At 38.2% G+C, this 27849-nt stretch overlaps 2 protein-coding genes across 6 annotated transcripts; both read right to left on the bottom strand.

The window, feature by feature from the left end:
• Positions 1 to 63: 63 nt before the first annotated feature.
• Positions 64 to 19035, bottom strand: mlxip (MLX interacting protein). 4 transcript variants are annotated; one of them, XM_015039001.1, is made up of 18 exons: positions 18404 to 19035; positions 14724 to 14830; positions 14514 to 14599; positions 14348 to 14437; positions 14184 to 14225; positions 11755 to 11995; positions 11541 to 11636; positions 11279 to 11373; positions 9323 to 9536; positions 8999 to 9223; positions 8138 to 8223; positions 7881 to 7986; positions 7248 to 7363; positions 7044 to 7142; positions 6806 to 6933; positions 5820 to 5943; positions 2540 to 2669; positions 64 to 574 (listed from the first exon to the last, which is right to left on the bottom strand). In XM_015039001.1, exons 1-18 carry the CDS (start codon positions 18724 to 18726, stop codon positions 468 to 470), a joined length of 2415 nt encoding a protein of 804 aa, XP_014894487.1. In that variant the 5' UTR covers positions 18727 to 19035; the 3' UTR covers positions 64 to 467. The 4 variants fall into 4 exon arrangements, with proteins under 4 accessions (XP_014894487.1, XP_014894486.1, XP_014894485.1 ...); XM_015039000.1 differs by having other exon boundaries at positions 8999 to 9536; positions 11755 to 11926; positions 18404 to 19034; XM_015038999.1 differs by having other exon boundaries at positions 8999 to 9536; positions 11547 to 11636; positions 18404 to 19034.
• Positions 19036 to 19884: 849 nt separating this feature from the next.
• cfap251 (cilia and flagella associated protein 251) lies at positions 19885 to 27739 on the bottom strand. 2 transcript variants are annotated; one of them, XM_015039005.1, is made up of 20 exons: positions 27417 to 27739; positions 26638 to 26778; positions 25957 to 26066; positions 25754 to 25862; positions 25433 to 25513; positions 25268 to 25345; positions 25135 to 25176; positions 24801 to 25057; positions 24526 to 24705; positions 23375 to 23625; positions 23105 to 23256; positions 22749 to 22925; positions 22384 to 22568; positions 22181 to 22295; positions 21929 to 22092; positions 21743 to 21833; positions 20724 to 20867; positions 20417 to 20645; positions 20217 to 20294; positions 19885 to 20085 (listed from the first exon to the last, which is right to left on the bottom strand). In XM_015039005.1, exons 1-20 carry the CDS (start codon positions 27615 to 27617, stop codon positions 19961 to 19963), a joined length of 2910 nt encoding a protein of 969 aa, XP_014894491.1. In that variant the 5' UTR covers positions 27618 to 27739; the 3' UTR covers positions 19885 to 19960. The 2 variants fall into 2 exon arrangements, with proteins under 2 accessions (XP_014894491.1, XP_014894490.1); XM_015039004.1 differs by having other exon boundaries at positions 25433 to 25516.
• Between the last annotated feature and the right edge of the window lie 110 nt (positions 27740 to 27849).

Below are 27849 nucleotides of genomic sequence, written 5' to 3' on the forward strand. Positions count from 1 at the left end.
AAAAAAGATTGTTTTCCGAAAAAAAAAACAAAACCCCTTTTTTCTGGGGCAAAAAAAAAAAAAAAAAAAAAAAAAAATCACAGTTTCCCTTTCTTAATATGCGTCTTTGCATCAGAAAACAACTCTATGATGTAAAATGAAAATACAAGTACCAGTTTCCAATGAAGTGTTTAGACAATCTCTGCAATCACTTGTGCGGAGATTATCTAAACACTTCTCTGCAGGTGAAGGTGGCATCTACTGCATCAGGCAGTCTGCTGCATTATGCAGCAGACCAAATGTAAAGCTGTTACATTCAGAGTAACAGTAATCCCGTCCCATGTTACAGTTCTTGTTTCACCGATTCGTCTGGGAACTTGCGAGTGCTTGGAAGACACAGCGAGCTTCCTGGATATTGCAGGAAAACAGTTTTGATGCTGAAAAATGTTCAAATGGCTTTTGGGTTGCGTCCACTCCTGAGAGGTCGGCTACACGTCTTTGCTAGAGGCAGCCTCAAGGGCTTCAGCAGGAAGCAGGGAGGGATCGGTCAGGATGGACGTGGTAGTGCACAGCTGACGGAGTGTACTCAGCACCACTGAGAGGGGAAAAGAAGAAGAAAAAAAGTTTTTTTTTTTTTTAAACAAAACCTGAAATCAGTGCTCTAACATTAATCATTGTTAACTTAATACAACCTCCTCATCTTTACTGCACAGCAGGACATTTTTTAGAACAATTTGGGACTTTAAACAATTCATATAAGATGTACAGAAAACATTCATTCATACTCTAGTTTATTAAGTTCATCAGGATCATTGCTGCATGAGTGATTGTTCTTCAGCTGGCAAAAAGTTATTTAACCCCAACTGATGCATTTCCTCAGAAAGAATTCAGACAGAAAACAAACTTCTAATAATCCATAATAATCTATAATCTCATGCGGTTGAGCAAAATGCCTCACAGACGTGAGGAAAACTTCGCCGAGACATTTTCTTTTTGGTTTCTGAAAACAGCTTCCTTCTTCAGCTGAAGACAGGATTAATGAGAAAAGCAAACGGGTTGCATGTTGAATCTGTGGGCTGTAAGAAATGTGACTGCAGAACATGAGCAGAAGTACTGAGTGTTTCCCCAGAGAGGACCGATATAGCCACAGGACTCCATGCCCCCACAGAGGTTTTATGTTTTTTACTTTAATACACCAACACTGTATGTTTAAAATGACTAATCAAAGCAAAAACACTGCCGCTCAACATAGATGCAATGCAACACCACAAAAATGATTTAGAAAGTAAAACTTAGAGCCACTCTAAGCCAATAAAAGTTTCCAATGCTTATCTCTTGAAGACACGCATCAGGAAGTGTTCGAAGTGAACACACTTTTCAGCTACTGAAAATAAAGACCGCTTTAGGACTAAAAAAATAAATAAAAATCAATCATCATGAGTTTGCTGAAATTTATTGACCCAGTTCATGTGGCTGATGACACATAGTGGGATATTTAAAGCTTTCCACAACGGCACTAAACTCCACAACCTGTAATGTAAAATCTGACAAGTGCTGATCTGCATTTATTTTGCTTAACAAAATCTCTATGCAATAATCAACACATCTGAGAAGGCACTAAAAAAACAAAACAAAACAAGAATACATCAACATAAAAATAACTACTAAGAAGCTAATTAGGTTGCAACATAAAATGTGAATCTGAGGGACAGAAACCTTTAATAGTCCTCGTGTTACAATTCTTAATTTATGATGTCAGGCTTTGTTGTGAAGCAAAAACCATTTAACATGTCTGACCCAATCTACAAGGAAACTCATTTTGAGTATTAAAGCTTCTTATCGTAGCAGATAATTTACAATGGCCTTGAGAAAAGTAATCACACCCACCTAAATGTTCTACATTTTCTCACATTACAACCACAACAAAGTAAAAAGCATTTCATTGGGGACTTATGTGACAGAAAATTTTTGCCCAACCTGCAAAATTGACTGGATGGAGCTACTGTAGATGTACATTTTTAGGAGGCTTGGCAAAGATTCTCAATGAGATCTCTCTCTGAACTTTGACTAGCCCACTCTAAAACATGAATGTGCTTCGTTCTGCATCATTCTAAAGCAACTCTGGCTGTATGTTTAGGGTTGTCGACCTGCTGGAAGTTGAACCTCTGTCCAGCTTCCCACTTCCTGCTGAAGAAATCCATCCTCCAGAGCCTTCATGAACCTCTTTGCTACTTCCCTGATCAATGTTCGTCTTGTCTAGGTTACCCATCACGTGATGTAGCTACAGCTGATTAGCTTCCATATGCTCAAAAACATTCAGGTTTATATTTGTAGAAGCAACCCAACAAAACAAAAAACTGAACTATGCATAGTTTCTGCACAGTGATGTGCTACTTTGTGTCAGTCGATATAAAATCCCAATAAAATAACATCAGAGTTTGAGGCTAAAATGTGACAAAATGTGGAGAACGTTCAAGAGGTATCAGAATTTTACTACAGATGACCCATAACCGATGAAGTATTACCTAATCATAATTTAAACAGGTGATGTTTTACTTACTGGGTCTGAGGACAGGAAGGGAGCAGTGATTGTCGAGCCACTGCAGCGTGGTGTGACAGAGCTCTTCTCTGCTCGTCGTTGAAACCATTCCACTGAACGACTCAAACAGTGGTTTGATGATGATGCTGAACTGAGGCGCACTAGTCAAGGATAAATTCAGCATCATTCAACACCAAACATACAACGCAACGCATAACGTCTAACAAAACATCCGCAACTCTCACATTTTTATTTTAGCTTTTCAGTCTTTTCCAGAAGTGCCCGTTTGTATGTCAGTATCAGAAAGAATGAAACATAAAATACTGAGGAGCGAATGGAAATTAAACACCTATCCAGATGTCTTGGTCCAGCAGAATCGAGGGAATGAAACAGTAATGAGAAATGTTTCCCCTTCACTAAACGATGAAAAACCTGAAACTAAAGATGCATCAATGTGGCTTTTCCCTTTCGATAGGAATATTTGGTTTTCTTTATTTTATTTTCTAACCCTGTAAAACAGAAAAGAGCTGCAGGTTCTTTGGTAGAGGTAGTGTTCAATCAGACAGAAAATAGAGAAATTACAATATTTGCCTTATTTATGCATCCAGAATTTCCCCCAGAGTATTATAAGCCTGGTAGGCCACCAGGCTTTACTTGTGCCCCACCAGGCTTAGCATTGCTTATTTATTTAAGTTTTTTTTAAATGCCTGCATTTTTTTAAAAGACTTTATAGTTGGTGTTCAGATATTAATATTCCAATCTTCAAATTTCCTGTCAACCTTAAACATTTTTTAACTCAAAAACACAACGGGTCGCTGGATGAATGACTGCCAAGTGCCCTAACCACCGGGCGTAGCAGGTTTTCTGGGGGAAACCTCGTGCATCCATTTAATTATTGCGTCAAACAAACAAACTGTATCAAAGTTCATGTTGTTGTTGATACTTTACAGCTCAAACTGGAATGTCTTAGTTTGATGCATTTAATGATGAACATAAAAAATAAATCTATTACATTTTTCAGTATTTTGCTTTGCAGATCATCAGTTATAAATAATTAGGAGAAAATTGGCTGATTTTGATCTCTCTCCAACTGATTACTAATGTATACCACACAAAGTGAAAGTTGGACTTGGTTCAGGTATTTTTCCACCATCTTGAGCAATGCTGGTTCAACCTGAGAAACATTAGAAACCACAACGCAACGTCACTGGACGTACTGTTCGTCATTAGAGGGCCTTTAACGAACCACAGAGTTAAATCAAAACTTCTTTATGGAGCCAAAAAAAAACGACACAATGCCAGATCCAGTCAAGACTATTAATCGATGACTCAGACAAAAACATTTGGCACATTCTGCAGGTTTGTCATTTAAAACCACTGAAGGCTTTTTATACAATACTGTATATATTAAGAAAATGCAAATCAGTAGATAACCAAATTCATTCTTTAAAAAATAAATATTTTACTACCAGTTTAATCCAGTTAAAAATACTTCCAATATCAACATGTTAAAGCTCAGCAGCTTTTTCTGCTTCACTGAACACAAATACTGATCTGTTGGCAAAAGGAGCTTCATATGAGGTTTTTCTTTTCAGATTTTGAAATGGATGAAAACTATGCCACATGACGTTTTCTGGGTAGAACATATGCACAGAGAAAGTAGGTTTTTATATATTAAATGCAAAATGTATATATTTTTGCACAGTTTTGGCTTAATTACTGCTCTGACTTTTGTTCTTTTTCAGTCTTTATACTCCAGTTAACGATTAATCGTTTGCTACGTTGATTATTCCAATAATAGATTCATCATGATTTATCAGAAAAAGGCTTCACTGATGAGTTTATGAAAGAATAAATAGGTGTGACGCTTCACTGGAGGCGACACGGTAGAGACAAAGAGGTTTTACTGCATAATATCTGATTTCATTAAGCAGCATGAATCAACCCTGAATCAGTTCAATTTTTTATTTATTCTAATGACTGTATTAGCTTTCAGACAAATGAATATGTTGTAAAATTGTCAAAAGCCACTGGAAAGACCCATAACTGTGCATTGGGTGTGTGTGAGATCTGGTGTGGTAATGACTTTGGGGGTAAACACTAGTGAACAGCGTTTGTGCTCTGATCAGACTCAGGATATTTGGTGTTTGTTCAGATACTATGATGACATTTTACAGAGAGGCAACCGAGTCCATTTTAAAATGTATGGCACTGAATGTTATTTGGATATCTTAACTGTAAAATCAAAAGCTCAGATTTTAGCTGAGATTAAGACAGCAGGTCAGATTATGGGTACAACAGCTCCCCTAGTGGCCGGTGTTTTAACAGATCCTGTTCGTGTTCTGCATTCGGATATGAAAGCTTTCATTCCTTCCTGAATCAGCAGACGCCGAGATGAGCGTGTCCAGAAGAAATCTATCTGGATAAGGAGTTCTACAATAATATGTGTAGAGGCTGGAGGAAAGAGCCTCTACACAACACATTAATTTCCAATGTGTTGTAAATGAATCTTTAATAATGTTTTTATTAATCTATGTACATTGTCTTTATTAGGAGTGCAATATGCCTGCGGAGTGTAAATCCTCTATCCAAGGCAAATTTCTTGGAACGGAGGCGAATGAAAAGACTTTGGATGGGCGTAAAATGGCGTCTAAAGTGAAGTCAGACAAAACAAAACAAAGAAGGGAATCTTTAAAAAAAAAAAAGAAAAAGAAAAGAGCAGAGACCTATTGACCTGATGGTCCAGCCAATCTGAGATGCCTAGAGTTTGACATTATGCCGACTCCCTGATGGGTCATTCAGAAAACCAAAAAAAAAAACCAAAAAAAAAAAAAAAAAACCAGTCTGTTGAGAAAGCTCTAAAATAATGTTGCACATTTCCTATGCAAAAATGTATGATGCAACTGGGAACACTGCAAATACCCCGACTCACTATCTGTCCCTGCAATCTGCTTTTCAGAAGATGTTTCACTGTGAAGATCTACTGTGGCCACAGAATTACCCATGAGGGACAAACTGAGTCACTTACGAAATGACTCAGTGCAAGAACATCATGTCTCACCAGCTCCCACACAACATTCATGACATTCTTTACTGAAATAATCTTATGTACCGACAGCATCCGATTTTCCATTTGTAATGAAGCGCAGCAGAGGTGAGCTTTCTGCTTGAACCCGCTGGAACAGGTCCTTCTGTCTGCGTCTTCGTTCATAAAATAGGTTTGGAACAATTTCCACATCGGTAAAAACACAATACTCCTTCAAGTATTAAAAAGTTGGGCATGTTTTCTTCTGAAGGATACAATCCAGAACTTCCAGTTCTGCAGAGTGCGGTTCTTCACATATTCATTGAACTTGTCCTGCATGAGATCAGAGCGGTTTTTCCTCATCGGCACGCCGGTCGCAGGCAGCTGCTCCTGACACAAGCTGTGGGAGAGACGCAGGGAGTTCGTTTGTCAAGCATGACTTCAGTGAAGAAGAGTGAACAGTGTTGTTCGAGTTTAGTGTTTTGAATGCTTGTAATGCGTTTGAATTAAGACAGTCGAAGCACCAGAGATGCAAAAGGTCATTAAAGGGAAACTAGAGTCTATGTGGAGGTTTTCAAGCTGATCACTTCTCTGCTCAGAAGCACAAATGATGAACTTCTTCCATGACTCCAGCCTGAAGGTTTCTATTTACAGCTGTGGCCATAAGTTTACATACCCTGGCTGAATTTACATATTTTTGGCCATTTTTTGGCAGTGTTATCCAATAAATGTTTTGGTGAAGCCATTTATTATCAAATTATTGTGTCCACTTTCTGAGCTCACTGACGGCAGAAAACACCCAAATAACCTCAACTTAAAGTTTATATCAATGACATTATGAGCTCTTTAGTTAATTGTGGATGAAGTGCTTTATTCCAAGACTGTTTTTTTTTTTTTTTTTTGTTAATAATAGAAAAACTAAACTTTTTCAAAACGATACACTTTCTTATGAGATGTTGTGTGGAAATGTAAAAAGAAAAAAAGAATTAAGAGCTTTTCTCATCCCAATGGGAGAATAAATGTTGTATCGCGTATCGTCCAAGTATCTTCAAAGAGTCGCTGTGGGTCATAGTTCAGGTAATATTTGAGCTTTTGAGAGGCTAATCAGATGCTCGCAGTTGTAAATGCAATACCTTGTTTTAAATTTGCATAGTTTATTATAAAACCCAAATTCTCCCACCAACTCAGCGTATCACTAATAACTATTGTTTTTAAGAGTTAAATCATCACAAAATGTCAGCGAATGTGTAATTCTGACAGACCTAATGGAAGCATTGAGCTCCTCTATTTCCTCTCGTAGCCTCTTGACCTCGTCCTGCAGCTGCTGCCGCTCCTGCTGGAGCTTCCCAATGTGCTCCACTGTCTTCTGTAGAGTGACTGCATTTGTAATCTAGAGGCAAGAAGTGAAGAAACACGGCGGCAGGTGAACATTAGGAGGCACGTTAATAATCGGCTACAGAGGTTTTTTTTTTGTTTGTTTTGAGAAGATTCCAGACTTACGTTCGATTGTGACTTCAGAGTGGGAACAAGGTTGCCGAGTGTCTTAAAGCCAATGTTGATATTTGATCGTCTCTTTTGTTCAGCAGATATGTGACGGCTCTGTTACGCAAGTTATTAGAGATAACAGCGTGGGTTAAAGGGACAAACTGAAACTATGGATTATTCATTTTTCCTCTGTGATAAAACCCAAACACAGATACAAACCTGATTGTGCTCACTCTTTATCAGAGGTTTGCTGCTGCCGCCGATTATAGATTGAGGACTGGGAACCTGATCCAAACCACAAGGTGACCCTTGACTGGATCCGGTCTGACTATGACCTGCAAAGAGAAACACTGGCTATTTAGAATGAAGCAATTTGCAAAAGTTTTCATCCTCTGTGAAGCTTTTCATATTTTTGAATGTTACTACGACAAACGATGTGTTTACTGGGATTTTTGATCCAAAGTAGTGCACTGTTGAAGGGAAAATGAATGGATTTTAAAATCTTCTTACAAATCTGCCCCCACCTGAGTGAATATGTGCAGAAACACTTTCTGTTACGGATACAGTATCAAGAATTTTGGGTTCATCTCTGAAGAAAGACCTCAGCCTCAACTCTTCTGCTGCCTCTACTGGGTTTTCTTCCAAAATAGTCTCTTATCACACCAGAAACTCTGACTAGCTTTCCTGTGCCTGCTTTGAAAAGGCATGACCCTTTCACCACCATGTCTCACCTTGGAGATGGTGTGTTTGTTTTTCACATGCAAGCCAAAAAGTTGTATTTTGTTCTCTTCCAACTGGAAAACCTTCTTCCACAGGCAGTTTACACTCTCAAAGGTTTCTTTGAAATCTCACCGACACTTGAGGGCTCTTTCTGGTTTTTCCTGAAGCAAGACTTGTCTTCAGGGACGGCAGGTTGCTGCGACTTCTGGTTGTGAGGGAGAACCTGAAACCCAGGGCTCTGACATGGAAAATACAGCTTAAATGAGACTTGAACCCAAAATGACCAACATGGATGTTTACTTAGTAAAGCGTTATTCTTTTCATAACCAGAAAATCAACATATTGTCACTGTGTTATTTTGTATTTGATCTGGTACAACAAAACCTTACCGCTCCAAGGTGGGAAGGGGGGATAACCACACCGGTGGAGGGTGGAGACGTAACAATCACAGCATTAGCATGACCTGGAAAAGGGGCTGAAGGAACATGTGTGCATTCATATTTAGGACAAAATAAATAATAGATGAAGTATGAGGATGGATTTTGACAAATAAAATGAAGAAACAAAAATGGTCAACAGTCTGAGTCTGAGGGTTTTCAACTGTTTTAGGGTAATTTTGATGCGGTGAACCCAACAATCACAATGGTTTTGCTCAATCAGGTCAACTTTCTGAACCATGGATGCAACATGAGCATCAAAATGCATGACTTGTTCTCACATATAGATCAGTTTCCTGATAATCTGGAATCAATGAGTGACGATCAGGAGAAGAGACTCCATCAAGACAGAAAAGACATGGAGAATTTTGCACAATGAAGACCTAATGTTCAATTTACATGCATTTACCCTTACCAGTGTTTATCTTACAACTTACAGAAATCCATGTTGGTAACATTTAATTAATGCACTATGTCAGAAAAAATGTTTTCCCTCCTAAAGCCTTTTTTGGATGAGAAATTTTAACAAAAACGAACTGATAATGTCACAAAAATGTCACCAATTTGGCCAGAAGATCTGATTTCTCTAAATTAAATCAGAATAAAAACCTGAGCTGACTGAGAAAAATGGATGTCATTTATGTCATTTTTGAATTCAGCGGTGCAAAATAATCCTAATTCAGTTGAAAAAACAAAGACAACTTCCCTAAAAAAACATTTTTTGTAACCCCATGTAATTAAAGTGACACATTTCCACTCTTTGATAAGAAATCACAGGATCATCATGCAGGAATTTGCTGGTGGACCACAGACCTGGGAGGATGAACTGGGAAGAAGGGAGTGCGTTTGCCGGCGCGATCCTCGGCACAGGACGGACTTTGCCGGAGCTGTTGGACTGGAAGGGGCGAGGCAGAGCAAAGGCCAGAGGATTCTTGATGGGCGTGGCAGGTAGCGGCGCGAGGAGCTGGAGTTGGGATGGAGGAGCCGAGACGTGGCTGTCGGTGCTGGCTGTGTTGCTCGGGGTGACGGGGGAGGGCGCTGTGTGCGTTGCGACAGAGGGGGCTACAGTTTCATCCAGCTCTGAGCCGCTGTTTAAAGGTGAGGAAATCATGGCTGGTGCGGAGGGTAAGTTCTGACCCGGGAGGCAGGGTACCAGAGGGTTGAGAGGAGCTGTGGACTGACTGCTGGAGACCACCTGCCCGGCGAACAGAGGCATGTAGGTCTGTACGTAGGCTCCTCCTCCTCCGCCGCCGCCGCCACCGCCTGTCGGACTGGTCTGGCTGTGGATGGACAGCGAGCATGCAGGCGTAATCTGGTTGGGTGAAAGCTGCAAAGTCGACATTAACGGGGCCTGGCAAAGATAACAGAAGGAAACAGATTTAGATCTTTCTTTAGGCACAATATCCTTAAAAATTTGACCAAGATCCTTTAAAGTTAATGTTAGCTGGAAACTTTCTGTCCTCTGGTGGTACACATGACTAAAGTTTAGTTTTTCTTCTTTTATGCAACTCTTAAAATGCATCAATGCAAAATCATATAGAAGAGCATCTGAGGGACAATCAGTAAGAGTTTAAATTAATCTGAAGCAGCTAAAGGAGTTAATCATGTTAATTTTAAACTCCCTACGCAGCAAATTGTAATACAGAAAATATCTTCGAACATAAATGTGTAAAATGTATATTTAGGACAGAATTTGGTCGATTTCAAACAGATCTCAATTAGATCTGACTCTGAACAAAAAAAAAATGCTGTGTGAGAAAAAGATCAAGCTGAAATTATTCTCATGAAAACATCTTTTTGACATTCAAACGGGATCAATGTGGTTCAGGGTTGCTCAGCTTCATTCCTCGAGAGCTACTATCAGATCTCTCTCTGCTGCACACCTGAACCATTCAGCTCTGCAGAGGCCTGATAAGACATTCATTTGATTCAGCTGTGCTGGAGCAGATACCCATCTAAATGTTGCAGGATCGTAGATCTTGAGGACTGGAATCAGACAAACCAATGTAGATTGGAAAATATGAGCTGCTACAGTCAGGGAGCTACAAAAGTATTCATACTTTGTTACGTAACAACCCACAAACTCCACTATGTTTAGTGAGGATTTAAAGATAAACTGACAAAATGTAGTGGACTGTGATGAAATAAGCGAAAAACGATGCATGATTTTCAAAAAGTTTTAAAAATGAACAAACAAAAAAAAGTTTACTAATACTCCTGAATAAAATCCAGCAAAACCAGTTTACTGCAGAGGTCAGGCTGAGAAGGCTTGAGAAAATTATTATTACTAATGAAAAAAAAAAAACATGTTGGTTTTTAAAAAGTATGCCAGCATTTCAAAATATCACAGAGGAGTGTGGGACAACTGGTTAGAGCCAACAGGTAAATACAGAAAAACAATATTATAGATCGATTATAAAGCGGTAGTTATGATGGAAAGGTGTAGTTCAAAGTAAGTCCCAGTCAAAGTCCAGACCTAACAAAACATTAAAGTTTCATCACAGACTTTTCCCCATTCAATCGGACTCAAGTTCAGTTATATTTTGCAAAGAAAAATGGACAAAGTCTTCAGTTTTTTAATGACTCTTGCAATACGTTTGCATAGAAAGGCGATTCTGCAAAATACTGGTTCAGTTGAGCTGCATTATCTTTCAGTAATGTTTTTAAAACCTTGTATAATCCCCCCCTAACCCCCCCAATCTCATTGAGTCGACACCTAAATACAGACAAATTAATGGTGAATAAAGAAAGAGACAGACCATTTATGTGAGGACAATACGAGCTACCATTACAACTAAGGTGTGAAAAGAGTGAAATATAATTTTATCCCAACCTCAGATATCTGAAATAAATTCATACACATTTTCAATGAGTGTCGACATCTTGAACTACCTGATTGTTGATCAGTTTAACCAGTCATGTGTAAAACATGTGGTAAACCAAGTTTAGTAATGTTATTCTGTTAAACTAATTTTATGTGTAGCTACACGAAAGAAAGAAAATGACCATAAATTCCAATTAGGGAAAATTTCCAAAGCAAAAAACTTGTTGTTTTGGAGCGAGTTAGAAAAGGAGCCTTGGGTTGATGTTTACCTGAGACTGGGAGCTGCTGCTGGGTTGAGGGGTGACAGATGTTGCAGTGGGGGAAACAGAGGGAAGGACAGGCTGACGGAGGCTGTGAAATAAGTCTGGAACAAGAGGCTCTATGTTAGCTGGAGGTTAGTAAAACCACACTAGGCTTTATGTTAGGCTAAGCTGACTACTACTGCAGTGTTACTAGAACATGTGTACGCTTGTGCCCTGCCCTTTGTGCTCTATTAGTTTAGAGGTGCTGCTGCGGAGGATGGAACTGTACCGCAACCTTGCAGTGGATCGAAGGAGTCCATGAAGTCCAGGTTGGGCTGTAAGGGGATAAGTCCAGGTTGGATCATGTCTGCATTCCCTGCATGAGCTGCCGGCGTTGGAGGAAGAGGAGGTTGGAGAGGCGGGGAAGGAAAGTGGGATTTGAAATATACATTCTGGAAAAATGGATCTACAGACCTAAACGTAAGTAATATCCAAATTCTCACCAATTTCCCTTGGATTGGGCAAGCCCAAAGGCTGGTGTGAGGTCAGTGTGGAAAACAACGTGTCTGAGAACTCGGACATCAGAATGTCCATGTCAAAGAGGGTGTCCATCTCCATGGGCGCAGGCGTTTCCATATGCCTGCGACTCATTCGACGCACGGCAGCCTCTTCATCCTGATAAAAGGAAGTACGGAGTATGTCTGGAAAGACTTCCCCAAACAGCGATAACTGCTCCTCTGGCACCTTTGAATATTCAAAATGCAACCACCAAGCCAGTTAATGTCACACAAGCATGCAGCATGGAGCACAGCCATCAAGGAGTGGAATAATCTCAACGCATGCATCAATCTTAAACTAGCATTTCCTGTGCAAAACTGTAAGCTATTTAAGTGTTTATCACCAGGAAGTGATCAGATCAGGCATGAGCCAGTTACTGATGTGAGGCTATGTGAAGGTCTTCAGATGTTATGGCCTCAAAACAGCTCAAATTTACCGACACGCTGGTCCTGCAGTTCAAAAACATTAAGTCAGGTCAAGTGTTTTAAAGTCAGTGTGATAAACAACACCAACAAATGTAAATACTGCAGTACTTTAAGAAGAACTCTGAGGGGTATCAGTACATAACGAGTCTATAGGTGTTTAGCACTTTTGCTGCCTGAGGATATGAAATATTTAACTTTTTACATGAATAATATAGAAAATATTACTGATATTAAGACGAGAAAATGTGTCTAAGGCCATCTTCAATCGATGTTTAACGATTGTGTCTAGAAATATTTATTGCTGCACACAGTAGTGAGTGTAATAATTTTACAAGCATCATTCATCAAGGCGACGCTGTTTAAAGGGATCCATGATTATTTGCTACAATAGAATTTATTTGGGAAATATTTATCCTAGATCCAAAAACAATACCGTAACAATACTGTAGGTCATTTAGTTTTTATAAATTTTAATAAAATACTATCGCCATGTTGTTCACACTGCAATGCATTCTGGGTAAATTGGTCCAACTGCCTGACTCCTCCAGTCAAAATGATGAAGTTGGGGAGGAAAATAGGCCAGTTACTTGTGTGAAGTCATACAAAACTTTTTAAAAAAGCAATATTTGAAAACCACTCAAATTTCCATCACATTGTTTAAAGTCTTTTTAACGTTTTCATTAATTTGTTCAGGCTGTTTGGAGGAGAGTTGTTCTGTTCTGCTGCTCCCTTAACAGTTTCAACACTCACTCCAACAAATCTCTCATTTATAAAAAGAAGAAATTACTAATAATCTATCTTTTTCTTTTTAATCCAGTTACGTTTAGTGGCTGGGGCGGTACTGTCTATCAAGCAGCAGTAAATAAAATATTATAGAAAATAGTTGCTTACTTAAAATTCACCAAATTAACAGGGTAATTTTAAAATGGCAAATTCAATGTTTTAATTTACATTTCATGTCACTATTTTTGACTAAAGTACATTTTAATCCTTGATTTGTCAAAAAAATAATGTTAGCTGAAGCAGATCCATGTGTGAATCTGATAATAGTTACCGCAGTAAATCAATACGTAACATCATTTTAGCAGGAGTCACAATTAATTATTGCTTTTTAGATTTCAATGAAGGTCGTTATGCTACAATCATGCCAATCAATCTTGCTTTAAATTTCTGTATTAATACTGTGAATGCAGGACACTGCAACAGCTGGTAATTCACCATCTGTGTGTCCCTGTATAAACTGTATCTTCACTCAGTAAAAACCTCAAACTGGCCCATGTCTAGATCAGACTGGTTGCACTTCTTATGCATAAATCATCAAGATCACATTCATCTATACACAGGAAATGAGCACTCAAGCTGTGCATTCACATCTGAGCACAGAGTATAAACACAGAGCTTGAAACAACAGCAGAAACTTAATGTTCAAAAGAAAAACATTAAATGCCATGTGATTTCAGAGAGTAAACAAACAAAAATCCCATTTCAAAACAGAACTTCTTTTCGGTGTCTTTTACTACAAACACTCAAATATGTAAGATTTTTTTCCAGCAAGTGTTTTCAAACACCTTTAAATGTAGACTAAAAACTCAGCTGTTTAGAGTTGCCTTTGAAACCTAATCATGAAACGTTAATCAATAATCTGATGTGCAAAATGTAATGCTGGTGACTGTGTGTTCTATGACTTTGTAATTTTGTGTTTTTATGATGTAGAGCACTTTGAAATGCCTTGTTGCTGAAAGGTGCTATGCAAATAAAATTTGCTTGGTTGTTCAAAATTTGTAATATACAGCTTTTAGATAACAGCATAAAATATAAAATTTGGAAACTCAAGATTTTTGTCATATTTATTAAGGCTTAACAAATTATACACTCTAACCAAATTCAATATGTTTCCAGAGTGTTTGAATCATGAAATTATAAATTATGAATTGCCATCATTTCCATACCTTAAGTAAGCTGGAAAGGTCATCATCTTTGTGTTTCTGTAGCTGCAGGACAGCGGAAGCAACATTGGATAATATTTTAATACCAAACAAAAGAAAGAGATTGAAATATCTACAAAATGTAATTAATTATTGAAGCACTGCATCACATTATAAAACAACCATACCCTTTTTTTGAAGTATGTTCTCCATTTGTGATATTCTCTTATAACAATTTCAATTCTTCTTTTCCAGTTTTTCCCATCTGAAGCAATAGCCTGTTGAAGAAAGGAGACAAACAGGAAGTTAAAGTCGGCAACAAACGCAGAGTTGCACAGAATACTCCGTCCCTACCTCTGCAGGGCGATGGACGTCCAAATCTATGTTTCCATCTAGCGGGGTTACAAAGTGACAAACGGGATTTCCCCTTTTTTCCACATCTGAGGGAAGACAACAAAACAATTCACTCTCAATTCAAAATAGAAAAAAAAATCTGAAATATTGACATAGGTTAAGAAATGTTTTTTAATTAAGTACAGTTAGACTGGAAGGTGGAACTCTTACACTGCATGTACCAGGCTCTCCATATGGCGTTGTTCAGCCGGATCTTGTCTCTCCACAGCAGCTTTAGACCTTTAAAGTTCTTCCATTTAGGAGACACCAACTTACCGCTGAAAACAAAAAAAAAAAGATCAACAGTGGACCAGTCACTAAAGTGATCTATTTTCATCAAACTAACAGCACAAACAGACACAAAATGTAGGAGTTGCAAGGAATATTACTGTTCCCTGGATCACAAACTACAAATATATATTTTGGGCATTTTTATTTACTTTATATGACCAAAACACAGAGTAAAGCATAATTATGAAGTGGTAGAAAGAATAGGCACGGTTTCCTAACAATTTTTAATCTGAAACCTAACTCCTGTCTAAATGAATTACTCTTTTATTTTATCTCAACAGCAGTCTAATGAATGGGTGGTTTGTACCTGATAACACAGACAGACAAGTTCAGCTGCACCCTGAGAAACAAAGACTGTATCGAAGCTCTCCAGCTACACCGATGTGGTTACTAGATCCGAGATAAGTGAGAAACGCTAAAATTACAGGCTGTGGACAGACTGTTCATTACCAGAGGACATTAAGCAACAAAAAGACTGAAACTTGAACAACTCAGAGTCTTAAGCTCTGAGAAGTAGAACAAGGTCAAATGTATTATTTAAACAGCAGTAGCGAGTGTTTTTAATCATATTCCAAAGATTGATTTGTTTTCGTTCTTCCTGTTCTGTGTTTCCCCACGTTTTTACTAGCCATCTGTCCTTCCTTTCAACCCTTTTTTTCTTCTTCAGATTTTCCTAAAGAATTTGCTGAACAAGCAAACTGCATGCCACCGTTTTGTAACAGCAGAAGAAAAGTGGACATGGACACACTGACGGAGAGAGGAGAGCAGAGTTAGTCAATTTAATGGCGCTGTTGCTGTGAGAAAATGTTGCTCATAATATCTAGCTTACTGGTAACAACAACTAAACAGTAACCGCTCTATTAATAGTTGTTCCAGTGAGGCTAATTTAGAGTGAAGTCGGAGGGAATCCTCTGAGCAGCTGGCTGCGACTGTAAATAGAGAACCATGGGTAATGTGAGCCTTACGGGGTTTTTTTTTTTTTTTTTAATCTTACTACCTGCGAACATAATCAGTAGCTAAATTTTTATTTCCAATGCCGGGAATGCAGCTAAAACACTTAATCTTGTTCATTGGCTATAAGAACGACAGTATTTTGCTACTAAAATACAAACGACGGCTTTTATGAGATTCTACTGGGGTGTTTACAAAAGTATTTCAAACATGTAAACATGCTCTTATTGTTTTTATTTATAACAAAACATTTTCTTTAACTCCTGAGGAAATAATAATATTGATTATTATTATGGTTATATGAATGTTCCCACTACATAACCGGCGTACTTAAATAATCTGTTAATCATAATTTTCCTCACTTGGCTTTCTGGTAGACGTGAAGGCAGCTAAGAGTTTAGATACTTTTAAACTTGAACTAAAAATCTATTCAGTCTGGCTTTTGGCTGAACTTTGCCCTTTATATCTTTATTGTTTTATTTCTATCTTTACTGTTGTAGACAGAATTATGTGAAAATATTGCTTAACATTGATTTTGATTTTTTGTTTTAGTCATTAACATTTTTAGCAAGTATGATCTGCTTATATTTTATTATTTTAAGCAACTTTAGCATGTACATTTTCATCTACGTTTTCATATTTTGTTTCTATTTTAGTTATTTGCCCATTTAACAAGCATTAGACTGAATCAGTATCCTTATTTCCATTTTGTATTTATGTTTGTGTATTTAGCTGTTTTTTTTTTTAATAAGTTTGTGTTTATGAAAAGCTTTTCTTAAATTTCTCTTCTGTTTCCTTACCGTTTCCAACATCCTCATCTTCTCAAATAGTTTTTGTTGTTAGGAAGATTTTTTTTTCCATGTTTTGAATTCTGAGAGTGTTTTTTAAGTTGCTCTGTTTTAACAGAAATTTTATCACTGTAGTTTATCGTTATTGCTTTTGGAGCTGATTCAACCATCTGACGTCACCGCATTATAAATTGACTCATGCAATGAACACAATATGTGGAGTAGTCACTCACACACACACACACACAAAGCACAGTGTGTTACCTATTAAAAGAGCAAGCGGTCCGCCAGCAGCCATTATGGGTTGGAATCTCTTTTTATGAAACGGTGAGTTTTATAAGGTCCCACTTTATTTGGATGAGTTCAAAAAGACTTTCAAGTTAAATTAACTCCACAAATGTGTGGATCAGATTGATCTGTTAGCCTGATGTCTGTTAGTAATAATGTTAATTACATAATTAATTAATTTCCTTGGAAGTGAATAACTGGGATCCAATCTTTCAACTTTAATACAACTTCCCTCGTTCCAATCCTGTAGCTTAAAATACATTTAATAAGACTAAAGAAAAAAGTGTCGGAGTATGTTTTCTCGGGATGTATGAAGCAAACAGTAACAGCTATGAATGTACTAATTTATCAGCCAGCCAATTCTTTTGGTGCCAATTTCCTTAATTTTAAGAGATTAGTGATTTGCCGATGCTGATGTGTGAAGCCAATCTTATCTATCGATCTTATCTACATTGGCAAAGGTCTAAAAATCCACCACTGTCCTCTTCTGCTGTCCTGTGAGAAAGTTTTGACTGATAGACCGACCCACCAGCTCATGTCTGCACAAGAAATTCAAACTCTACTGTTTGGAAATATTTCAAGATGTAAAAACTAAATGGTCATCATCCGTCTCTCCTATGCAGCCAAGATAGTTTTAAAACTGCAATAGGCAGCATGTGTTTTATTCAGCCAATTCCAGTTTGGCTACCCATTTGCTCGTCATAGACGGCTATGGAAAACGCGTCTGATTAATGAGCCAGCTGATATTCAGAGGTGGACTTGCAAAGGATGGTGGAAGTTTAATAACTTTGATTTACAGTGCGATTATCATCACTCCAATGCATCACACAAAAATGGAGCAATTGTGCTCACCTGTGTTGCTTTCGCATCAGTCTGTCCTTGAAGAATAAACCGGCTGTCTACTTTTGTAACAAAGGATAAAAGCTGTTCTGTTTTGTTTCCGTTTTGGTTGATTTTCCTCAAACCACTTTCTCCAGGAATTAAGTGTCCCAACATGGGGAATTTAAAGGTTCTCTAAACATAAATTGCATGTTATAACATGTTATAAGAGTTAGACTTGGTAAACCATCTGAAAAAATACGATAAAATTAGTCCAGCTTCAGAAGATGTAGTAACAAGCTGCCAATGCACAACCTGATAAAGTCAGATGTCAGAGTATGCTATATGTTTAAATTGGGCCATTTTCTATTTGCAGATCAGTGTTATTTTGCTGATAATGCTTCCTTTGTTGCAGTTTCCATAGTTTGGCACTGATAACTGGGTAACTCACTTCTTTCACTACCTACAAAGCTCACTTCAGGTTATGGCAGAGTTAGGCAAGGCAGGACAGGTTCATTTGTTTTGCCCCACTAATACAAAAGGAAAAATGATTTAGTGCAAGTTAAAGACTGATGTAACAGGAAGTTATGAGGAGGGAAGACTCGTGACTGCAGCTAACTGGAGAGGAAAGCTGAACATGAGCTTGGCAACACCAGGGGCTAAAATGAAAATGCATGTACCATAAACACAGCAGGCAGACAAATTGAAGCTTACCTATATGCAAGGGTCATGCACTCAAAAAGCTTAGTCAAAGAGGCATCTATGGAGAGGTGCGACGTGCTCGTCTTGCCAAAATGATAGGTCTGACAGGTCTGTTTGTTGACAGTGTCGAAGTCGTAACCCTTCTTCGGGGGGTGCTCGATATGCGGCGACGACACCATGAAGTGTCCACTGTGGATGATCTGGGACTCCAGCCCGTCTGCCCTCCGTAACCCCATGTGAGTCTCCTCCACATCCGAGTCGTCATCTTGCTCCTGCTTTATGCTGGCAGCCGGCCGCCGGTAAGTTTGCCGCTGACATGTCTCTCTGGTAGCCATGTGGGCAACTCAACAAACAAATAGCTAACTAACGTTAGCCAACACCAGCAAGCTAGGACAATAAGGCTCTTGCTTTCATGAGGCTCGTCATAGACGGCTACGGAAAACGCGTTTTGAGTCTTGTTGTTAAAGTTTGTCAACTTTGTGCCATAAAAATAAAGTCCTCGCTTCAGCCATGTTAAAGTTTGCCGCTGCTTATTAACAGCCCAAAATTAAGCTGTTGTTATCTTCTTATGTAGTTGACGCAGCTGACAAAACGCTGCTGCTCCTTCTGTAGTACCGAGTTCCTGTGTTAGACCATATCCGATTGGCCAGAATCACAAGCGTGTTCTATAAAACCGCTGCTGATTGGTCAAGTTTGGAGCCCCTCCCACAGCGTAGAACCTAAAATAAACTGGAGACATAAGACGCATAAGCGATAGGAATTCTTCTCAGTGGCTGTATAGTGGGGCCCTGGGGAAGACAACCCACCCCTGCTTTTCAAAAGAATCTTATTTATCAACTATTTTCACAATGTATTTCACAAATCATGAATCCGATGCCTAAAATACTGCATTAGTATTTTCTAGAATAATAATAATAATAATAATAATAATAATAATCATCATCATCATCATCATCATCATCATTATCATAAATCTCAAACTGAGTTTGTTTTATGTGATATTGTCCATTTTTATTTCAAATGTATGATCTAGGAATTAATTGTTAAATTGTGCATTATGTAAAACAACAACTAGATGGTATTTTAATTCCACTTTCAAAAAAGGAAACTCTCAGTAGTTTTTATCTCGACTTTATTGAAGTTGTAAAAGTTAAATACACAAACTGCGTTTTGTTTGCATTTCAAATATAAGATGTTTTAATAGTAAACACAGTCCATTTTTATAATGTATTGTCATTTCAGTTAGACTTCCATTAGACATTTTTTTTGTTTTAAGTTGCAATATTTTTAGTGTTTGAAATTAAAAAGGTGTCAGAAAAAAATCACGCTACTTGTAATCTTTGTAGTAAACTATGTTTTCAAATACTACCTACATTTCAAACTAATCTGACCCATGTTTGTCTAGAAGATGCCCTCAAAATTCACATTTTTTTCTTTTAAATCAGAGCACACATATAAACATTTAGTAGAAATGTAAGAACATATTATACATGGAAATCCTGAAACAGTTTCAAAGGTAAAATCTTGAACACATATTCTTCATGACTTGCTAGCAGGTTGTTGATGTCATCATTTCTGAGAGGAAATTTTGATTTTCTGCTTGATCCCCAATGGTAAGCCAAGGATCTGATGTGTAAATAACTCCACAGATATCCTTTCTGGGATCACACTCCCCAGTGAACATTCCTCAGCTGTGTAGACACATTAAAAAGGGATGGCTATTTTTCAAGATTTTTTCTTGTTTGATTTTGGCTTCGATTATTTCTGTTTTCATTGTTTCTGATTTGCTCACCAAGTGCCTCTTTTTCTTCTTCTTCTTCTTCTTCTTCTTCTCCTTCTTTTTCATTGACGCCCAAAAGGGTGGTAAGACAATCTGCTACCTCTTCTTCTGTCATGTGCTCTCCTGTGGTTCACATCACAGATCACAATAAGTTTATATGGCCATTAAAACAGAGGAGGGTCCTCTTTCATGCAAAAGTTACACAGGTGAAAACAGTCGAACAGAAAGATGAAGTGTCTGCGTACCTCGAGCCTGTAGAAATGTTATCATCTCACTTTTCTGGATTATAGGGTTCCCGAGAAGATTCTTTTTTCCAAGAACATTAAAAGCTTGAAGAAGCTCTTCACTGGAGATGCCAAAGGCTGGTCGATGATTGATGTACAGCTTGATGAAGTCCTCCAGGTCAATATCAGTCACATACTTTCCAGTTTCAGCATATCTGCTGAATTTGATCTCATTGAACATGTCTTCTATCTGATAAAGATAACACACTGAACTGTAACAAAAGTACTTATGAATGAAACTGTTTTTTTTGTTGTATTGTTCTTATACCTCTTGTTCTGTTGGAAAGTGTCCCAAAGCTCTCATTAAAAAGGGAACTTCTGATAGAGGAATTTTGGTAGATACTTCTATTCTCTTCATCATGTCAGTGCCTTGATGACGAATTTGGCAGTAAAAGAAAAAGTCCTCCATTTCCTAAAGATGCAAATGCTTTAAACATTAAGAATGTCTTCTTAAAATAAAATAAAAAAATGGCTTTACAAATAGGTGTACATCTCTGTCTCTATCTTGTAAAGACCAGAAACTCAAATAAGTACATGAGGATGAGCTTCAAATAAAGACTGAATTGTACATCTCTTTCAGAGAGATGTACAATCAGGTGATGTGATTTTCTCTTAGATGTCAAAGCTGTCAAATGAACAAAACTGTCACACATTTCAGCTTCAGCAGTCTTTTATGGAGTTTCTGAACTTTCTGACGGTGCATTTTCTTATTGACACCTTAAACATGATTAAAATACCCTCCAGTGTGGGGGTGGGGTTGTTTTCCCAGAGTGCGATACAAGCTAGAAACGCTTCTTGTTACTGGAGATTTTGGATTTCTGTTGCCAGAGAAAGAAAATGGCTGCACATTCTGTGTTTCTTGATATGATGAAACACTATTTTTGTCCCAAACACCAAGAAATTTAACATGGTGGGGGTGAAAGGGAATCTCTTGTTAAACTGGAGGCATCATTCATGCATATCTCATTGGAAATGTTTTCTTAAGGAGCCACAAAAGAAGTTACTGAAATATGACACAGCTTTCCCAGTCTGACAACCGTTGAAAATGCTCATTTTTATGCCATGAGTTATTCTGTCTTTGGTAGATGTGCTTCCACACATGTCAGTAGTAGAGTAGGTTTCAGTGGCAATATGATGATATTCCCACAGAGTGGATGATAAGCCGAGTTGACTCCTCTGCTCCCCAGATCACAACATAAATGCAATTAAGGCTAACATAATAACATTATGATTCTTCTCCTGGTAAGCCAAATTAAAGAATCAGCATTTGTTTAACTTTTAACTCACCTTGTAAAACCTGCCGTCTCTTCCACCCTCGATGAGTGAATAAAAAGGATCCATGTCCGCTCCGCCTAAGGCGGCTGCTGCGTCCAGCACGCTGTGGTAACAGGAAAGAGAAACAGGATTCAGGCCAAGTCGTGGCTCTGCTCTTACACTGTCTCTGGTTGCTGACTTGGTAGAAGCAAAACTTACTCTAAGTTCACTTTCCATGACAGAGCACTACTGTCAGATCCTCCTGCAGTAAAGACAAACTTGCCATCGTAGGAGCAGGAAAAGGTAGACACGCCTGTTGGATGGCAGATCAAAGCACTGGACTTGTAGGGGTTCCCGTCCATTGGCAAAATCTGGAGACCCAACTGAAGGATACAGGAAATCACTGTTTCAGTTTTTAAAGATCTCACAATTAAAAGATTAGCCACAGTAAAATACTGCTCCAGCACTGACCATATTGTCTGTGATGAATGCCAGGTGATGTGATTTTGTCTTAGATGCCGTGGCCTTGGGAAGAACTATAATTTTTCTAATTGGAGAACCATAGGTTGGGCCAAGAAGTGTCTTTCTATTTTTGTAAAAAAAAAAAAAAAAAAGTATTACTTACGCTGTAATTTGAGGTGACAAATTAGATTTAGTCTCATGACTTTACGGACCTGCACATCGTGGTTGTGCTGTTGAAAAGTTTCATCTTGTAATTGTCTGAGGAGACAAGAAGGAACTCCTCTGGGTTGAAAAAAGGATACCAAGTCATGCACCGGGGCATGGCACTTTGCTCTATACGCTTTATGCTGATGAGGAGGAGCTTGTTGCTTTCACTCTTTTCCAAGTCATACTCCACCTGTTGCTCCATACAACACATACACAGAGTTACGTACAAGTGTACTTCATTAAATTAAAATATGATCAGAAAGTCAATTAATTTTTAGTAACCCAATGCAAAACAAAACGCAACATTAAGTAAAGTAAAAGGCAACAATAAGTGGATCAGAAAGCATTAAAATAAACTGTGTGACTTAACTAGTTGACGGTCCAGTCCCACTGAGAGCAGTCGTGGCTTGGCGCTGTACAGCTGAACCCCAAAAAGAAGGTCTTGGATGGGCTTGTAGTGAGAGCAGTACCTGCCCACAAACATCCACCGAGGCGAAGAGTCTGTGTGACCCTCATTGCGGAAAAGCGATACCACTCTACTAGCATCCTAGAAGCGAGGAGACACAAGGAAGATTAAGCCCAGTCATTTTGTCACTTTTTCTGAATAAAACCAGTGGTCAATGATGGAAATAAGGACACTCTTTTTAGTTTAACTGCAACTTTAACAGCTGATCAATGGTGCATCGCTAGTTTCACTGAGTAAAAAACCTGATGACGCAAACTCACTGCAGTGGCAAGGTACTGCGAGTCATGAGAGAAGGTGATCAGATGGATGCTGTCTTTAATGCAGTTGAAGATTTCCTGAGGGTTATTTTGCAAAGTGGTGGCATCCAGTATGTAAACAGCTCCAGTCCTAAAGCCCACTGCCAAGAATAAACCTGCGCAGAGACAAAAAGACAACTGATGGATTTTAGATGTCAACCATATTGCAAACAGCAGATAAATCAGGGCATAGGAAGCAGTCTCATGCATCTTTCAAGAAGCAGACCTGCTCACCTTTTGGGTCAAAGGTAATAGACTGAATCTGCTTTTCTGTCTCAAAGATCCTGTTGCCAATGATCGCTTTGCAGTTATAATCCCATAGTCTTAACATGCCTTGTAGGTTGCCAAAGGCTACAACTGGTTGAAAAGGATGGCATGTCAGTGCATGGAGAGGGTCATAATCATTCTGAAGAACGGTCTGAATGACTCCGGTCTGTGTGTTCAAATGCATGATTTTGGCATTGATTGTGGAAGTGATGAAATTCCTACAAGGAAAGAGACTAAAATAAAAAAACAGCGCACTGCAAAAATACTTTTGTCAAATTACAGCCTCAATCTTCAATGTATTTTGTGTGGGATTTTATGTGATTGAACAATACAAAGTGGTCCACGACTGTGACTTGGAATGAAAATGACTAATTTCAGCATAAATCCATAAGACCTCAGAGAAAACTGTGAACAAATGGCATCATGAAGACCAACGACTGCTACAGACAGGCCAGGGATAAAGATGTTAAAAGGGGTTATAAAATGACATCCCAAGCTTTGAACATCTCACAGAGCTCTGTTTAATTTATTATCTAGCAATGAAAGGAACCTGGTACATCTGAAAACCTACCAGGACCTGTGATTCCACCTTAAATGGAGGTTAATGGAGCATTAAGCAGAGAAGCAACTACAACTACAGGCTAGGGTGGACGTTTATTGTCCGGTAGGATGATGACCCTAAAAATACATAAAAGCTGCAATGGAATAGTTTCCACAACACTGAATGCATGTTGTAAAGCAACTTGGCTTGAGACTACATGGTAACACTTGAAAATTAATGCGCACATAAGCTTACCTTTCAGTCTGAGCTATTTTGAAAAGAAGAATGACAAAAAAAAAAAAAGTTCAGCCTCTTAATACTTAACACTACAAACTACCTAACAATGTATGCAGCTGCAACTACAGCAACAGGTGGTTCTACTGCCTCTGGAGTACAAATACATGCTATTCTCATCAAGTTTTTTTTTTTTTTTTTTTTAAACCACGTTTTTTTCCCCCTCCATCAAAATCAGTCGTCTGCTACTTTGTGTTGGTTTGTCTTATAAACTCAATGAAACAGCAGTTTTTTGTTTGTAACATTAAAAACTTTGAAAGGTTTTAAGGGGCACATCTTCTACCTGATAATCAAAGGGTCCACATCCTGAAAGTAGTCCTCTTCATTAGTCTCTTTTGGTAATTCCTTGGAAAAGGAAATATATACTATGGGATCCTGGTTGAAATCGGTGTACCAGCTGACAAGCAGGAAGTTTTCGTCATAAAACCGGACATTGCCTTGTATGTCACCGGTTACTATATAACTGTAAGATCAGACGACATAAACAAACTGGTTACAAGGTCAATTTGAGGTACAAGCAAATGGTCAAACACAGTGAATATTCACGGCTCTGCGTACGTGTCAGTTATGGTGAGAACAGTGATGGGCTCTTGTTGGATGTGGACTGTCTGGATTCTACCGAAGCACTGGGACTGTTTTTCAATCAAGTTTTTACCAATTTCCCACACCACAATCGAGCTTCCTATGGCTTTCAGGACCTGAAGCTTTTTCCAGTGAAACACTGAACGATTTAGACACAAGTCAGCAAAGGGGATGCTTTTACTGGGATCAGTAGTAAGCTGAGCAGATACATCTGGATCAGTTGCCGGGGTGACCTGCAACGTACGAAACAGCGTTTAGATAAAACAAGCAAACAATAGTTTAAATATAAACCTTCAACAAATATGTTTACTTTCTTGAGCTTCAGTGCAAAATATTTCAAGCCTTCAGTGTCCTGAAAAAAGACAAAAGGTTTTAAGATACACTAAATTCTTTTATGCCGGCTGCATATTTATGTTTTCCAAAAAGCGATCATGTGAAGATACCCATTTGTAGATTAATATGTGAGTTTTACTGCCACTGAGAAGCTGAGTGCTATCATTTGGGTTAAAGATGATGTGATCCTGCAAAATAAATTAACATCATAATCCAATACCTCATCGATACAAAACACAGGATTTAGATGATTGAAGAAAAGAAAGCATGCTTACTTGAAAACCATCTTTGGGATTGAGTTCAACATGGCAGAGACATTTCTGCTCTTTACTGGTCCAATCCCAAATAACCACACTCTGCTGCAATCATAACAGATAATTAGATGCACATTGTGAACAGTGTTGTCAAATCCAGCAAGAAAAAAAATTACTATTAAGGTTGCATTGATAATGTTACCATGTAAACCGCTGTCAAAATTACCAAGACCTGGTTTCTCACTAAGAGCATTTGATTAAAAATACAGCTTTCAAAAGTTTTTTTTATTAATATTTGCTATTTGTTAATAAATCTATCAGCACTTATCCTTTCATACTCACTTGATCTTCTGCATCCCCAAGAGTTGCTAGGTATTTTGTGTCATTTGAAAACCCCACAGCAGCAACACTGCTGTCAGGGTGGCACTCAAACAATGTGTTCACAGGAATACTGGAAGATTTATCACAAACAAGATTAGCCTCATGAATCATAGTCAGGACAGGACACAAGGAATACCTACATCTACTAAAAAATGAAGTGTTACCCAGAGTAGGAGTCCCATATAATCACCATGTTCCTTGGCCCTCTGTCGACTGTTGCTATCCAGCGTCTGTCCTCACTCACACACATGCATGAGATAGGACAGCAGTGACCCTAAAGACGATAGAACATCTCACCATGCAGTTGAGATTATTATTCCACTGTTTCAAAATTGAACCAGTGGAATAAACACATGCTAATGAGTAAGACAACAAACAAAGAAATGTGCATGGGCTCATTGCCAGATTGGGCCAGATTGCGAAACAGTATCCAACATACCATAATATTATACTACACATCACCAAGCTGGTAGTGGCAGTTGACCATAAGCGTTCAACTGCAATGTAATGTTTTAGATCAAAACATGAAGAAAACCCGTGATGTTCCGAAAAAGACTTGACACTAAGGCTGACGTTCACCTTTCAGCAGGGCAACAACATTAAGAATGCAGCCAGATCTACAACTGAAATCATTTTCTAATTTATGTTAGAAAGCCACGTCAACTCAAAACCCACTGTCTGTTGCTTTGTAGTGGCATATAATGAAATCAACCCAGATATGCACGTTGTAGAATTGGGTTTTGAGCACTTTTGCTGTTTGTATGATACTTTCACCACATTGTAATCCTCAAATTAAATAATGATTCGTATTTGGGAGAACTTGAATACCCAGCGTGTGTTTTTACCTGCAGAATGTACTGGGAATTTAAGGTGTGATTGAATATGATCCCAACATGAGCCGAGGCATAGAGGAAAATAAGCTGATCGCTGTCTTGCAGACTATAGATAGGGAGGACAGGATTCATCCCGAAGACCCTCTCCAGTGACTGAATGAGAGCAAGAAGAGAACCGGTAAAAGTTTAAATTATATTTTTATTATGATAAATGGAATATTTGTATTACATATTTTCTGTGCTTTTACACACCCATATGCAGTTGCATCTCAGGAATTGTCTGTATAATGTATAATTTTATTCAAAACATAAGAATATGTAAACATTAGCTTACAGACTGTGGGACATAGTACATAGTGATTATTCCTGTTAATTTTAATTCTTTTTGCTAATAAAAATCAATTCAAAAATAACTTTTTCAACTACACTTTTCCATTTCACTTAACTTTCCATTATTTCCATTATTCTACTTTGATATGGCACCTTTGAAATGGCTATCTCCTTTAACCCTTTAATTACCACCCCAAAATGCTCAGACAGAGCTACCTTGAGGACTCGGTATCCCGACAGTGATGAGGTAAACTAAAACCTTATGACTATCATATAATATTTAAATTTTTTAAGTAAATTATGGGTTTTCATTAGTTTGACAACCGTATTCATCTACTTGAACAGGAAAAAGAAAAAGAAAAAAGAAACGCTTTAAATAACTGTCTATATTATAGGCTTAGTTCCACTCTCTGAATTTCTGAGGTTATTATATATTTGAATATTTCATTACGCATACTCACCAAGGCATGCATTGCAGGACGAGCTGCCTCATTTGAGAAGAGTGTGTCTTGGGTTGCTGTGTAGACTTGAGACTGCCCATGCACGTTGGTTATGCTATGTGTTGTTTGGACATGTTCTTCCTTACCTGCATATCCACTGTTCTGCTGTTGTTTTGCACTTATCAAGGTTGGATGCTCTGTAGGCTCGCTGCTTGCTGACATAATGCCAGAAGACAAAATACTCTTAACTTTATGATGATGAACTTTGAAAAGTTTCTTCTGGATTCTTCCAAGTTGAGTCTGTTCAACTTCACTCTTAAACTTATCAAATTATTTGGCTGTTTTGCGGCAGGAACAAAACCAAAAACCGTTGGGACAATTTTTTTTTTACTAGCGAAGCGTTTCGTTGCTTAGTAACGATACAATAAAATGGGGTGTGTTCCGGTCAAACTTT

Source organism: Poecilia latipinna, unplaced genomic scaffold (assembly GCF_001443285.1).
Source record: "Poecilia latipinna isolate Pla-1442-1.1 unplaced genomic scaffold, P_latipinna-1.0 Scaffold460, whole genome shotgun sequence".
NCBI classification, from domain to species: Eukaryota; Metazoa; Chordata; class Actinopteri; order Cyprinodontiformes; family Poeciliidae; genus Poecilia; species Poecilia latipinna.

What these genes read in the sequence shown, in the direction of transcription:
- cfap251 (XM_015039004.1), bottom strand. Translation starts at nt 27,617, where the DNA reads ATGTCAGCAAGCAGCGAGCCTACAGAGCATCCAACCTTGATAAGTGCA. An exon ending in TTGCACTGAAGCTCAAGAAA is followed by an intron (nt 25,058 to 25,134) that starts GTAAACATATTT and finishes CGTACGTTGCAG; the next exon opens with GTCACCCCGGCAACTGATCC. An exon ending in ACTTTCCAACAGAACAAGAG is followed by an intron (nt 20,646 to 20,723) that starts GTATAAGAACAA and finishes TATCTTTATCAG; the next exon opens with ATAGAAGACATGTTCAATGA.
- mlxip (XM_015038998.1), bottom strand. Translation starts at nt 18,726, where the DNA reads ATGGCTACCAGAGAGACATGTCAGCGGCAAACTTACCGGCGGCCGGCT. An exon ending in GCCCAATCCAAGGGAAATTG is followed by an intron (nt 11,637 to 11,754) that starts GTGAGAATTTGG and finishes CAACGCCGGCAG; the next exon opens with CTCATGCAGGGAATGCAGAC. An exon ending in CTCTGAAGTCACAATCGAAC is followed by an intron (nt 6,934 to 7,043) that starts GTAAGTCTGGAA and finishes TCTTGCCTCTAG; the next exon opens with ATTACAAATGCAGTCACTCT.